The sequence below is a fragment of the Ammodytes marinus genome (genome assembly GCF_949987685.1).
Source record: "Ammodytes marinus genome assembly, chromosome: 19".
In the NCBI taxonomy this organism is placed as follows: Eukaryota; Metazoa; Chordata; class Actinopteri; order Uranoscopiformes; family Ammodytidae; genus Ammodytes; species Ammodytes marinus.
This window is the reverse complement of record NC_137223.1, coordinates 25,170,781-25,185,075: the sequence shown is the minus strand read 5'-3', so window position 1 is coordinate 25,185,075 and position 14,295 is coordinate 25,170,781. Positions and strand designations below refer to the sequence as shown.

The following is a 14,295-nucleotide window of genomic DNA, read 5'->3' as shown; positions in this document are numbered from 1 at the left end:
AAAGTTTAGTAGTTTGGACACCCCTGCACTAGAATATGTGGTGGTCTGTTTGTGTGAACAGTCTTCCTCTCTCTGGCTGTATTTTACATAGTAGAATTTGTCACAGTGCAGAAGCCTCTCCACTTCCTTGACTTGGATTAGCTTTGGTTAGCTCACTGTCAAATTAGAAAGTGGTGTCCTCTCTCCCTCCACCGAACGTCGGCGCATGCTCACACGGCTCGTTCGCTCTTTCATAGTAAAAAAAAAAAAAAAAAAAAAAAAAAATTACATTTTTATTTATTTTTTTTTATTTTTTTTAAAGAATGCCACGCGATCGACCCACACTACCCTCGCGATCGACCGGTCGATCGCGATCGACCTAGTGGCCACCCCTGGTGTAGTATATTAACCATGTTTATAGTGTAGTATACTAACCATGTTTCTAGTGTAGTATGTTTATAGTGTAGTATATTAACCATGTTTATAGTGTAGTATGTTTATAGTGTAGTATGTTTATAGTGTAGTATGTTAACCATGTTTATAGTGTAGTATGTTTATAGTGTAGTATGTTAACCATGTTTATAGTGTAGTATGCTTATAGTGTACTAACCATGTTTATAGTGTAGTATGTTTATAGTGTAGTATATTAACCATGTTTATAGTGTAGTATGTTTATAGTGTAGTATGTTAACCATGTTTATAGTGTAGTATGTTTATAGTGTAGTATGTTAACCATGTTTATAGTGTAGTATATTAACCATGTTTATAGTGTAGTATGTTTATAGTGTAGTATGTTAACCATGTTTATAGTGTAGTATGTTTATAGTGTAGTATGTTAACCATGTTTATAGTGTAGTATGCTTATAGTGTAGTATATTAACCATGTTTATAGTGTAGTATGTTTATAGTGTAGTATGTTTATAGTGTAGTATGTTAACCATGTTTATAGTGTAGTATATTAACCATGTTTATAGTGTAGTATGTTTATAGTGTAGTATGTTTATAGTGTAGTATGTTTATAGTGTAGTATGTTTATAGTGTAGTATGTTAACCATGTTTATAGTGTAGTATATTAACCATGTTTATAGTGTAGTATGTTTATAGTGTAGTATGTTTATAGTGTAGTATGTTAACCATGTTTATAGTGTAGTATATTAACCATGTTTATAGTGTAGTATGTTTATAGTGTAGTATGTTTATAGTGTAGTATGTTTATAGTGTAGTATGTTTATAGTGTAGTATGTTAACCATGTTTATAGTGTAGTATATTAACCATGTTTATAGTGTAGTATATTAACCATGTTTATAGTATATTTGTAAAACGTTGTTCAACCAGTGAGATGATTCCTCCCTTTGAAAAAGACATGTTTAAATGAGCTCAAAACTGGGCCTTCAAATCGTTCCATCTGGATTATATACTAAGGCTTCTCTCTTAACAAAATGCATGGTGAACTTCCATTAACAATAATTGAGTCCCCACTCCAGTGTGTGTGTGTGTGTGTGTGTGTGTGTGTGTGTGTGTGTGAGGGTCTATATTGTTATTAAAATTCCTCTTTTTCCCACTAATGTGCAGGTAAGGGCCTCCTATCCCTGTCTCTATCTGTATAAGTGAGCGCATTCATTGAGACAATTGAATGCGCAATAGCTCAATTAAATCGCTTTATATGTGTGGAGTGTTTTTCAAACGCATCAGTGGCTTTTCAATTAGCTGACCATGAGAACATTCACCATCGATCTGATTACTGTAATGTTTGGGGCTTGACTGTGAAAACCTCCCCAGTCAATATGAGCTTGGATATCAGATTTTAAAAACATTACATTTTTTTTTTAACCTTTTATTTATATACATATACAGCTCTGGAAAAAAATGAAGAGACCACTCCAAATATTCAGTGACTCTTGTTTTTACTATTTATAGGCATATGTTTGAGTAGAATGAACATTTTGGTTTTATAATATAAACTACTGACAACATTTCTACCAAATTATGATATGGTATGATACCTTTTGACTTTTATGACCTATAAACGTTGTTATAATGTTTTCATGTTTAACCATACTAGAGTATCAAATAATGACGTACATGCATTTCGACGTATTCCCTGCTGACCGTCTGGGGTGGCTGTGCAGAGCGCTAAACACTAGGGCAGCCGGTCGAGAAATCACGTGACAAATTAGGTTTATGTTTATCTTATTCTACTCTGTATATATATTTATCGTTCCTATTGCACCATAAACCCCATTTTGATTGTGAAGTATGTCTGGCATATATCAGAACTGACAAAGAAAAAACTTTGATCTTGACTTTGACTTGATAATGGAAATCAAGGACGGTCTAGACAGGTTAACATATGAACAAAACAAACAGATATAGTGATAAATAAATACATTGGAACAACAAGTGTTTAGGGGAGACACTGCACGCAGAAAAAATAAAAATAGTTTTATCAACCACTGGTCAATTTTGAGATTTTTGTCTATTTATCTTCCATAACATGTCTTCTTTTATAAATCAAAGGTCCAACATGTACATGTAGGTGTTTATTTGACTAAACCTTGTCTGTTTGCGTCTGTATATTTCTCCTATACAACCATCTTTAAAGGACATTATCTCAACATTATTTTATTTTTTTTCGATACTCTGAACCATATATCTCAACTTCTAAAGCACTTACGTCAACCAAACTTTCCATTATCAGTCTTAGCACTATTCTGAAGGTCATTACAGAAGGATTTGTTCATATGTTGTTCAATTGTCTGATTTATGCTACATTTTCTCCTTACAAAAATGCAGAAAAATGCCTTTTTAAGACCTGTACATTTACCCTTGTTTAACTTATTGCCACTTAGATAATCAAGGATTCAAAAAAACAAATAAAATACACTAAATTACAGGGCCTCCATTACGTGGCCTTTATATGACTATGAACACACACTAAGAAAAAACCCCAAGTCTTTTTAAAATTGCATCTTTTAAACCAATTAAACACACAGACACACACACACACAGACACACACACACACACACACACACACAGACACACACACACACACACACACACAGACACAGACACACACACACAGCGAACAAATGAGACGTAAAATGCGCTTCATTGGGAGGATAAAGGGTCTTTATATGTGTGGCACAATGGTGTTGGTATAAACCAATTCAAAGAGGCTCAGATGATGTGAAGACGGGCGAGGACACACACACACGCACACGCACTCACACACACACACGCACGCACACACACGCACGCCCGCACACACACACAAACACACACACACACACGCACACAATGATGTGAAGACAACCTTGGCAGAAAGCAAATTGGCGTATTATACCATGTGATCGCCTGCTGGGCTTTTCATGTGCAAACTGAACAGATCAGCTAATCAAAAGGAATGAATGCTTATAGCGTTTAGCGTGTGTTAGTGTATGTGTGGGGGGGGGAGTGTGTGTGTGTGTGTGTGTGTGTGTGTGAGAGGGGGGTGGGGGATGAGTGAGTGAGTGAGTGAGTGTGTGTGTATGTGTGTGTGTGTGTGAGAGAGAGGGGGCGGGTGAGTGAGTGAGTGAGTGAGTGAGTGAGTGAGTGAGTGAGTGTGTGTGTGTGTATGCATGTGTGTCTGTGTCTGTGTGTGTGTGTGTGTGTGTCTGTGTGTGAGTGTGTGTGTTTGTCTGTCTGTCTGTCTGTCTGTCTGTGTGTGCGTGCATGTGTGTGTCTTCAAATCTCATAAGCATAACATATTTCTCACTGAAAACTGCAATTTGAAAACTGAGCAGAAATATGACTAGCAATTTCTTTTAATTTTGAACAATTTGTCAGCCTGTTTTTTATACATATAATATCTATTAAAACGTAATTTCAATATTTTCTTATGTCTTTTTCTCTGTATTTTTATGCCCCTGTCTGTGTAACGCGATTTGAATGGCCTTGTGTCTGAATTGTGCTATATAAATAAAAATGCTCTGTCTTAAGAATTGTGAGGACCAGCCATGTGAGGGCGCTCTCTCTCTTCAAGTTACCCACAAGTAGTGCATGCTAGAGGGGATACTGAACAATCAGCTCACATTACATACACACACACACACACACACACACACACACACACACACACACACACACACACTGAGAACATGATATTTAAGAATGAAATATATTATTTAAACCTGCAGTGTGTAGAATTTTGGGTTTTATTTCCTAGCAGATTTTGTAGAAAGTAATTATAATATCCATAAGTACATTTAATTTAGTGCATAATAGCTGAAAAATTTGTTTTGAATTATTTATTTTTCCCTTAAAAAGGGTCTCATATATGTCCATATTTCTACATATTTTGGACCAAGGCCTAGTGCCGCCATCTTGAAAGTGTCATAGTTGGAATGTCATCAGGTGCATTGTTTAAAATTTAGAATTGTTCTTGTCCTTGAAGGCCACTGTAGCTTCTGTTATTATTCGAAAGGGTTGGGGTTACCCAGGGAGCGTTGCATTCTAGAACTTTGTAGAACTTTCTTGATGATGTCATATTACACACTGCACCTTTAAAGAAAGAAAAGTTTTACTATGATGAAAAAAGATGACTGAAAAAAATGTGAATGTTTTCATAAGTGTGTAACTTTTTCATACAAATTGACAAAAAGTTGATTAAGCCTATTATCAGCTCCACAACTCTCTCTGTATATCTCAGCATGGCAGCGTTTACAAACTGGTGTCCCCCACATGATCATACATGGGTTACAAATGCCAGAATTAGGCAAAAGGCAATTTTTTATCCGTAGTCCCCACTCTCACATGTGGCTATTTGCATCAGATTTCACTTCTACTCACACTAAAATGGTGTTGGCTTCATTCTTCATTTTATTACCTGCAAACTGCGCGACCGTAAATGTTTATGGAAATGGTTTGGAGTCCGCGCGGGCCAAGTGTTTTCCATCAGCGGTAATAACAATACTGCGGAGGGGAGGCTAATGGACACACACACACACACACAGACACACACACACACACACACACACACACACACACACGCACGCACGCACACACACACACACATGCACGCACACACACACACACACACACATTCTTATACTTCTATCTTTGTGAGGACGCTCATTGACATAATGCATTCCCTAGCCCCTTACCCCAACCCTTGCCAGCAAAACTAAATGCCTAACCCCAACCCTTACACTAACCCTAACATAAACCTAATTCATATCTGAACCTTAAAACCTAGTGTTAACCCTCAAACAGCTCCCTTTGAAGAAGTGAGGACCAGGCAAAATGTCCTCACTTTGCAAAACATGTCCTCACTCTGATGGTTAAAAGTTTACATTGGTCCTCACAATGATTCCTATACAATTACACACACACACACACACACACCAACTCACACACACACACACACACACACACACACGCCCACACACCAACCCCTATGTATGAACCAGAGAGATGAGGAGAAAAATATCTAATTTACCTTAAACGTGTGGGGGGGCGCGGGGGGGGGGGGGGGGGGGTGACTGAGTGACTGAGTGTGTGTGTGTGCGCCAGTGTGTGTGTGTGTGTGTATGTGTGTGGGTGTGTGTGTGTGTGGGTGTGTGTGTATGTGTGTGGGTGTGTGTGTGTGCGCCAGGGCGTCTATTGAGAGAGGCGCCATTAAAGGAACATTACGTAACACGGACAGATTCAATCACACAACGTTCAAAATGTACATTTTTATCTATACAATAATTAATTACATGTAGGCCTATTATTGAGAGTCATAGACCTACTTCAACATTTAATGGAAATTAGGAGATAGCCCCGTGCTTTGACATGTGCCTCATGGAGTTCTCTAGTACTCTATATATGGAGAAAATCCATTATGAGATTTCAGGGAAAGCAGAACAATTTAAACAGATATGGCAGCCTTTCCTGGACTATATAACAGTAGGCTACTTTAAGTGACCTACATGACACCTCGTTGACTTTTTATTAACATTTACATTTAGTTTATGTCCTTAGAAACCTGTTAAGTAGAGTACGCCATGTTAGTTGCTTATTTTATGTTGTCTTTTGTTTGTGTGTTCACTTTTTCAGTTGTGTGTGTTTGTGTCCTTTAAAAAAAATCTAAAAATTAATTGAGAATTTAATAAATGCAATGGAAATACATTTTTTAATTACATTGTATATAGGCTGGACCGATATGTTTTTATGGGGCGCCTATACCACTACACCACGAGCAATTCCAACCAATGTTATTTTAATGTTATTTATTTTTCTTGGTTTATGTATGAAATGTGAAGAACAAATTGCCACTTTTAAGTTTCTGCCAAAAATCAGTGGTATTTTTTGTTGGGATGTGACTTTTTGTGTATTACATTTTGTCATAGTTAAAGTCTACATTGGCAATTTGATATATATTTTTTTTTACAAAGTAGCTTCAACTAGGCTACTTTTTCTAAGTGTCTTTAGTAGATTCATCCCTGAGGTCCCTTTGCTTGAGATCAACTTCCTCCAGTGTGAAGTCATTAGTATATATATATTTTTTAAGCTTTCACAAAGTAGCTTCCCCAACATTGACAATAATATTGGGATTTAAGTACCACTTATGGCCATCGGAGTCGAGTGGCGCTGTTGGCTGATATGAATCTCAGAAATACTCCGGAAAAAGCCGAGATGAACCGGAAATAATCCTTTTAATGGCGATGTTGGAAAGCATGTAGCCGAAGTTGTTTGGACTCATTCTAAAACCAGCGTTGTTGTTTTAATTCTTGCTATTTTTAAACTGTTTGTTAAGAGTTCACATTGTTTTGTTCTACGGTGACAGAAAAGCGACTGTTTTTGCGGAGATGGGAGTCCCGGCGTTTTTCCGCTGGCTTAGCCGCAAATATGCTTCAATCATTGTGCATTGTGTTGAAGAGAAGGTAAGTGTTAGCATTTAAGCTAGTAGCCTAGTATACTATCTATGGTAGCAGCCCTATTATTTCGCCCTTTCTTGTGTTTATTTGAACAAATATGTCTTATTTAAGGGCTATGAATACTATGTGGCTGTTAGTTTGGCCAATGTATGTGCTTTTAGTTCGTCGGTTATAAGCTAACTGAAACCAAAACAGCGGGAGTACATTCGTTTGAAACGAGTGTGATTGTAAACAAAACATGCGCCTGCGTAGTTTAGCCTGATTTTTACACTTCAGCCCAAATATCTAAATTAAAATGATTTTGTCTTAGTTAAAACTTAAACCGTAACCAAACTGTAACGGTTGTTTTAACGTCTTGGTTTGAAAAATATTGACCGAGCATCTTGAATTTTAATTAGACTATATTGTACTTTCACCCATTTAATTTTAATTGCTGCCACTCTTCACCACTATGTAAATGTTTCAATTGTTTTTTTTTCTCTTCACCTGTTGTTGTGTATTTGATGTTTTTGCATTGAATATTGTTTATGTATTGTTGTTTTTCCTTTGAATTTGCTTTGAACTCGACATCATTGTAAATGAGGGTCACCCTCAATTGGTCTCCCGAGGATAAATAAAAGTTAAATGAAAAAATGAATTACGTTTTATTTTTATTATTTATTTTATATATTATTTATACTCATACTTTCAAATACAAAATATAATGCGTGCCGTGTACTTAACATTTTACAAATTATTCTGAGCAGAATGTAATTATAAAATCAATTGAAATGAAGCATAAATTGATTTATTTTTGTCCTGTTTTGTTTCCGCAGGGGAAAGAATGTAACGGAGTCCGTATTCCCGTTGATACGACCAAGCCGAACCCAAACGAGGTGGAATTCGACAACCTGTATTTGGACATGAACGGCATCATTCACCCCTGCACACATCCAGAAGACAAGTAGGAACCTTTCTGTATAATTTGGAACATTTAAGATATTTCATTTTACAGATTACTTGTAGGTTGAAGTTATAGTTATGGTTTTAATTTACTTCTTGCAGAGGTTTAAAAAAATAAAACCATAGAAAAGCTCACACATATTTTGCATTGTTAATGTTAACAATCTTCCCAAAAGCAGAACAAACTGCTACAGGAACAGTTTTGTTCCTGCAGCCATTATCTGTATGAATAAAATGTTGCAGAGCCGTGTGTGCTTGTGAACGTGTGCAGGAATGCATCATTTTGTTGCGCTTTTTGATGTACTGGGCACCTCTGTGATTTTGGTATTCTGTTTTTTGTTGTGTCCTTTTGTACTGTGTATGCTAAGTGTGTGAACGCCTTTCTCTTGACCTGCAAACCAAATTCACCCACGGATATGAATAAAGCAACATTGGACCTTGGCTTGAACCTCTGAATTCTTGTCGTCCACAGACCCGCTCCTAAGAATGAAGATGAGATGATGGTCGCCATTTTTGAATACATCGACCGTCTGTTTAACATTGTGCGTCCGAGGAGAGTTCTGTACATGGCCATCGATGGAGTGGTGAGTCGCTTAACAGAACAGAAACAAGTGGTTTACAACAAAAACAAAAAGTAGGTCAACAAATTGTAAAAAACATGAATAGGATCCCATACACCAATAAAAAAAATAAGGTAAAATAGTTACGTTCTATAATTAGAATATAATGAATGAGGTTTTCCTTCCCTCAGTCTTCCCTTGGCCCAGCTGTCCTGTTAACCCTAACGCGCCCCACACACATCCTACCTCTACTGCGCGTCTACCTCGCGTCTGCGTCTGACTTTTGGTCACAGACTGTGAAATCAACGTAGAGCGAGCACACATCCAACCTCAGACGCACTGCTGAGGCGCGTCGGAGGCACGTCTGCAGCGCCGCTCCCCTTCACCTCAGGAGGCTCGCCTATTTTTTTCTGAGAGCAGCGCGTCTCTCTCGCATCTCTGTGCTTTAACTGATAGAGAAATACTCTGCTGACAGTCATACCAGCAGCATTCACTCTAGTTACACGTTTACCCGGTGTGTTTATTTCAAAATAAAACATCCCTCAGTCGTATACGCAAATAATCCCTTTATTTCAGGATGTAATTGTGCAATCAAAATCCGAGGGATTCAAAACCTAATTTTCAATTAGTTCTGGCATTTCATTTTTGGATAAATGACACATATAGAGATCCAATATAGTGAAGAAATAAAAAAGATCATGATGAGCGCAACAGTTTTCCGTTGCTCTATCTGTGTCTACGGCCTTCTTCTTCCCCGACCACACCCCCCTCTCTCTCTCCCGTATAAATCAGTAAAGTGATTTTTGAAATACTCTGCTGAGAGTCATATTGACTTCATACTGGCAGCTTTCGCTGTAGTTTCACCATTTCCTGGTGTGTCCCCTTCAAAATAAAACTTCCAACAAGCAGCAGCAGCTGCTGAGACGTTGCATGTGTGTCCGAGAAAAGTCCGAGAGAGGCAGCAGTAAGGTAAGGCGACGCGCTCCAGAGGTAGACGCAGGATGTGTGTGGGGCGCGTAACCCTACATTTTCAAAAACAAAATGTAGGGTTAGACAGTGAGACCATAAAACACTCTTTCTGCCTTTTCTCAGGCTAGGATGAACCAATTTCTCAAATGTTTGCACATTTATAACTACATAGGATCTCAGAGTTCAATACACCTTCATATTTCCACCAGTGAAGTAGGTCTTTAACTCTCTGTTTGAATGTGTAACAGGCTCCGAGGGCCAAGATGAACCAGCAGCGTTCTCGTCGGTTTCGAGCCTCTAAGGAAGGAGCGGAGCTGGTGGACGAGAAGTCTCGCATCAGGGAGGAGGTGCTCTCCAGAGGTCAGTCAGGGTTTACGATCCCTTAACACCTACACTGCATTCCAATAACAATACTTTCTGCTGTTTAGTATGGCAGAAAAAAGATTTAGAATGTCCCAATTCCCAAACTTGTGGCCAAATTAAGGATGGTAAGAAATACCTGAATGTCTACTACATTTCGGCTGAGAATTTTCGTCTTGAAAATAGCATCCTATTTGGGCGATTCGGTGTATGAATGTGTGTGTGTGTGTGTGTGTGTGATTGGGTGGATGTGTGAAAAAAAAAAATGTAAAGCACTTTGAGTCTGTGAAAAACCAGGGAAAGAGTCCATTTACCATCATCTCTATATTAACATATTTCATATCCCTTTCGTTCTCAGTGTATCATTACTTGTTATATTTTTCCCTACACAGGAGGTTATCTTCCACCTGACGAGATTAAAGAACGTTTCGACAGCAACTGCATCACCCCGGTAAGTGGCACAAGCATTACATACATAAATTCTTTTATTTAAAATTTAAAATAGGCAATTTCTTTATTTTGCTAGAATTTATCAGTAGATATTGGCTTCTTTTATAGCTGCTTGTAAGACAAATGTTTATTAACCTTCAATCACACCTAGACACACTTGTGTGTTTTGGGATTTTAATTTCTAGCATATCTTTTTCATTTGTTGCTTATATTGTGTATAATTTGGCCAGCTTGTGCATTTTAGGGTTTTCTCAATTTTTTTCATGAATACTTTATGTTCTGCCTTTTGTAAACACCCCTACTGCAAATACTCACACCTTTACACCTAAGCACAAAAGTGTGTCCCATTGAAACCCATTCAAATCCGTTGAAATCTCTATTTTTGATCCTGCTTGAATAACAAGTATAAAACATGCAATGTCTAATGTTTCCACTTCAATCGAGGCCTGGGGCTTCAAGTGTGTGCTCCGAGGCATTTCTTTGGAGATGACGTCATTTTTACTATATGTGGCAAATGGAGAAAAAAACGTTTTTTTGCGAAATAGGGCGCTCGCACTCTATCCTTCTCCTACTCTCGTTACACAAGTTTTAGGGCATTATTCTTGTGTTAGTGTGCGAGTAGGTGTGTGTGGGAATGAATGCACATCAAAGTTTGTGTATGTGCACGCGCGCGGGTCTTCAGCGTGCACACTTTATTACTGTATGAGCGAATGGGTTGAAGCGCAGGTGCTTTCAAATGGCCTTTATCCATACCATTCCATTCATGTGCATTTTTCATGCAAAAGTTCAAAGCACCACATTTTTTTTTGTTACAAACTACTTAAAACAGACATCTACCCCTGGCCCTTGCGCAACTTTGATATAAATGAAACTCAGGTCCTTTCCCAGATCATGAAAGTTAATGCCGCCGTGAAAATCAGAATATACGCAGACTTTGTTTAGACAGGTGCACAATGCTCCTCTCTACATTAGTAGAGAGGAGAAAAGCTTCTGATTTCTTACCTGGCATCATGGAGAGACTATACTGTACCGAGGAAGCGCGGCTTATGGTCATGGAGACGGACGAAGAGCCCGAGGAGGCAGATTGCACATCGGACTCCGATACGGATACGGCGGATGAGGATGCAGACTTGGACTACCATCCGGACCCTGACACATCCTCCGCCAGCTCCAGTGAAGCATCCGATTCAGGGGAAGAGGAGGCTCTTCCGGACCAGCTATGGGGGTCCAAGAACGGCCTCATCCACTGGGCACCGTCAAACGCCCAGACGCTCCGGTACTTCCCTGCAGAAACCGGACTCACTCCAGGACCAACCCGCTATGCTGTGGCCCGCGTCAATGAGCTCGTAGACACCTTTATTTGTTTTTTACACCCGAGATGACGGCGCTGATCACTGCTTATACAAACCTGCACGGGAACAGGACGGTCCGGGACAGGAAGGATGTTGATGACATCACCGTGCGGAGCTACATCGGTCTCCTCCTGCTGGCCGGTGTTTACCGCTCTCGGGGAGAAGCGACCCGCAGCCTTTGGGAGCATGAGACTGGCAGGCAAATTTTCAGGGCGACAATGTCCGTGAAGACATTTGAGAGGCTGGCAACAATCATCCGTTTCGATGACAGACTTTCTAGACCGCGGCGCAGGGGAAACGGCAAGCTGGCTGCAGTAAGGGAAATGTGGGATCTCTGGACGGCCAGGCTCCCCCTGATGTTCAACCCAGATAAAGATGTCTGCGTCGACGAGCAGTTGGTACCGTACAGGGGGCGCTGCCAGTTCCGGCAGTATATGCCAAAGAAGCCGGCCAGATATGGGCTGAAAATGTGGGTCACATCATGCGATGTGAAAACTGCATACGCATGGAGGGTGTCTGTCTACACCGGCCGAACAGCTGGTGAGCCCGCAGAGCGGAACCAGGGAAGGAGGGTCGTGCTGGAGGGCCTGAAAGGCATGACTGACTCAATTATATTTTTATATGTGTGATAAGTTCTGATGCTGGTTCAATAAAATGTAAAATAATTTAATAAAAAAATCTAATGATTTCATTTTTATAGGCTCATTTCTCATGGACACACAAGTGTGTCGAAGGTGTAAAAGTGTGAGTATTTTATGAAAAATGGCACTGCAAAAAAATAGAAAATGCAAATTGATAAATGTTGCTGCTAATCTTTCACACACACTAGCCTGCAATAACCAAACCAGAAATAGTCTAGTTTGCATAACGTTTTTTGAAAATAAATCATATTTTGCATATTTCAACCGATAAAAAGGGGGTTTTGATTGTCAAATCATGTCAATTAAAGGGTTAATTATCAAAAAAATACATTAATATTGTATATGTATGTTTAGTGCTGATGCTGGTTTAAAATAAAATAAATTTTTTTTTAAATAAAAACATTACTCTATATCATTTTTATAGGCTCATTTCTCATGGACACACAAGTGTGTCGAAGGTGTAAAAGTGTGAGTATTTTATGAAAAATGGCACTGCAAAAAAATAGAAAATGCAAATTGATAAATGTTGCTGCTAATCTTTCACACACGCTAGCCTGTAATAACCATACCAGAAATAGTCTAGTTTGCATAACGTTTTTTGAAAATAAAACATATTTTGCACATTTCAACCGATAAAAAGGGGGTTTTGATTGTCAAATCATGTCAATTAAAGGGTAAATTAACAAAAAAATACATTCATATTTTATATGTATGTTTAGTTCTGATGCTGGTTTAAAATAAAATGTAATTTTTTTTTAACAAAAATATTACTATATATCATTTTTATAGGCTCATTTCTCATGGACACACAAGTGTGTCGAAGGTGTAAAAGTGTGAGTATTTTATGAAATATGGCACTGCAAAAAAATAGAAAATACAAATTGATAAATGTTGCTGCTAATCTTTCACACACACTAGCCTGCAATAACCAAACCAGAAATAGTCTAGTTTGCATAACGTTTTTTGAAAATAAATCATATTTTGCATATTTCAACCGATAAAAAGGGGGTTTTGATTGTCAAATCATGTCAATTAAAGGGTTAATTAACAAAAAAATACATTAATATTTTATATGTATGTTTAGTTCAGATGCTGGTTTAAAATAAAATGTAATTTTTTTTTAACAAAAATATTACTTTATATCATTTTTATAGGCTCATTTCTCATGGACACACAAGTGTGTCGAAGGTGTAAAAGTGTGATTATTTTAAAGGAGCATGGAAGGGTTAAGTCATAATTGAAAAAATAACAACTAGTGCTTTCATTTACAAATACATAAAAAGGGTTATTTTGTTTCTTTTTATATGTATTTTTTCTCTCTTTTCGTATGTAGGTTATTATATATTTTTTCTTCTCTTATGTATATATGTAGGTTCAGGTTATTATATATTTTGAGGGTTCTGCTCCTACCCACACTGCACATACTGCGCACACACGCACCACACACACTTCACTTCTACTTATTCCTACTCCTTTTCAGGCATATTAATTGAATATATGTAATTTTTCTTTTTTGTGAAATAACTTGATCATCATTTTAGTTTTGTGTTTTTTTTTTTTTTTTAATTGTATTTTTGATATGTCTGAAATCGATCAATCAATCATTCCAGCCCTAATGCCTAATTGAAGGGTTTGACTTGTTGTGTCTCCAGGGAACAGAGTTCATGGATAACTTGGCTCAGTGTCTCAGATATTACGTCGCAGACAGACTCAGCAACGACCCGGGATGGAAGAACGTCACGGTGAGTTTTGATCTAAAATACGAACACACTCACACATATTTAAGATATTTATATCTATGTTGTGGATGTCTGTTTTTTTTTTTTAATTAATCTTAAAGAGACACACATTTTAATCTGGTTGTACATTGTATGATTAAAGATAAAGGATCACAGTTGATAGAGAAATATTAATACAATTGTAAATGTTATGAAATTAAAAATCGTTTTTTTTAGTTTCAAGATTTTCCCACGACTTTTTTTATTTTTATTTTTTTGATTTGATTCAATTTATTTCAGACATATCAAATAAAAATAAAAATGAAAAGCATGAAAATACAATAAAAAAATATGTTCAAATGATTTCACAAAAGAAATAATATAATTAAATAAAAAAATAATAATTTTCTTTTTTTTTGTTTT

General features: G+C 37.6%; 1 protein-coding gene across 3 annotated transcripts in view; it reads left to right on the top strand.

The window, feature by feature from the left end:
* The first annotated feature begins 6,674 nt into the window (after window positions 1-6,674).
* The window catches only part of xrn2 (5'-3' exoribonuclease 2), a 42,268-nt gene continuing 34,647 nt past the window's right edge, over window positions 6,675-14,295 (top strand). For all 3 annotated transcript variants that reach the window (XM_080047358.1, XM_080047357.1, XM_080047359.1), the window contains exons 1-6: window positions 6,675-6,886; window positions 7,696-7,823; window positions 8,295-8,406; window positions 9,600-9,711; window positions 10,104-10,162; window positions 13,807-13,896. In XM_080047358.1, coding sequence (XP_079903484.1) covers window positions 6,812-6,886; window positions 7,696-7,823; window positions 8,295-8,406; window positions 9,600-9,711; window positions 10,104-10,162; window positions 13,807-13,896 — 576 coding nt within the window. In that variant the 5' untranslated portion in view covers window positions 6,675-6,811. The remainder of the gene's footprint in view (window positions 6,887-7,695; window positions 7,824-8,294; window positions 8,407-9,599; window positions 9,712-10,103; window positions 10,163-13,806; window positions 13,897-14,295) is intronic.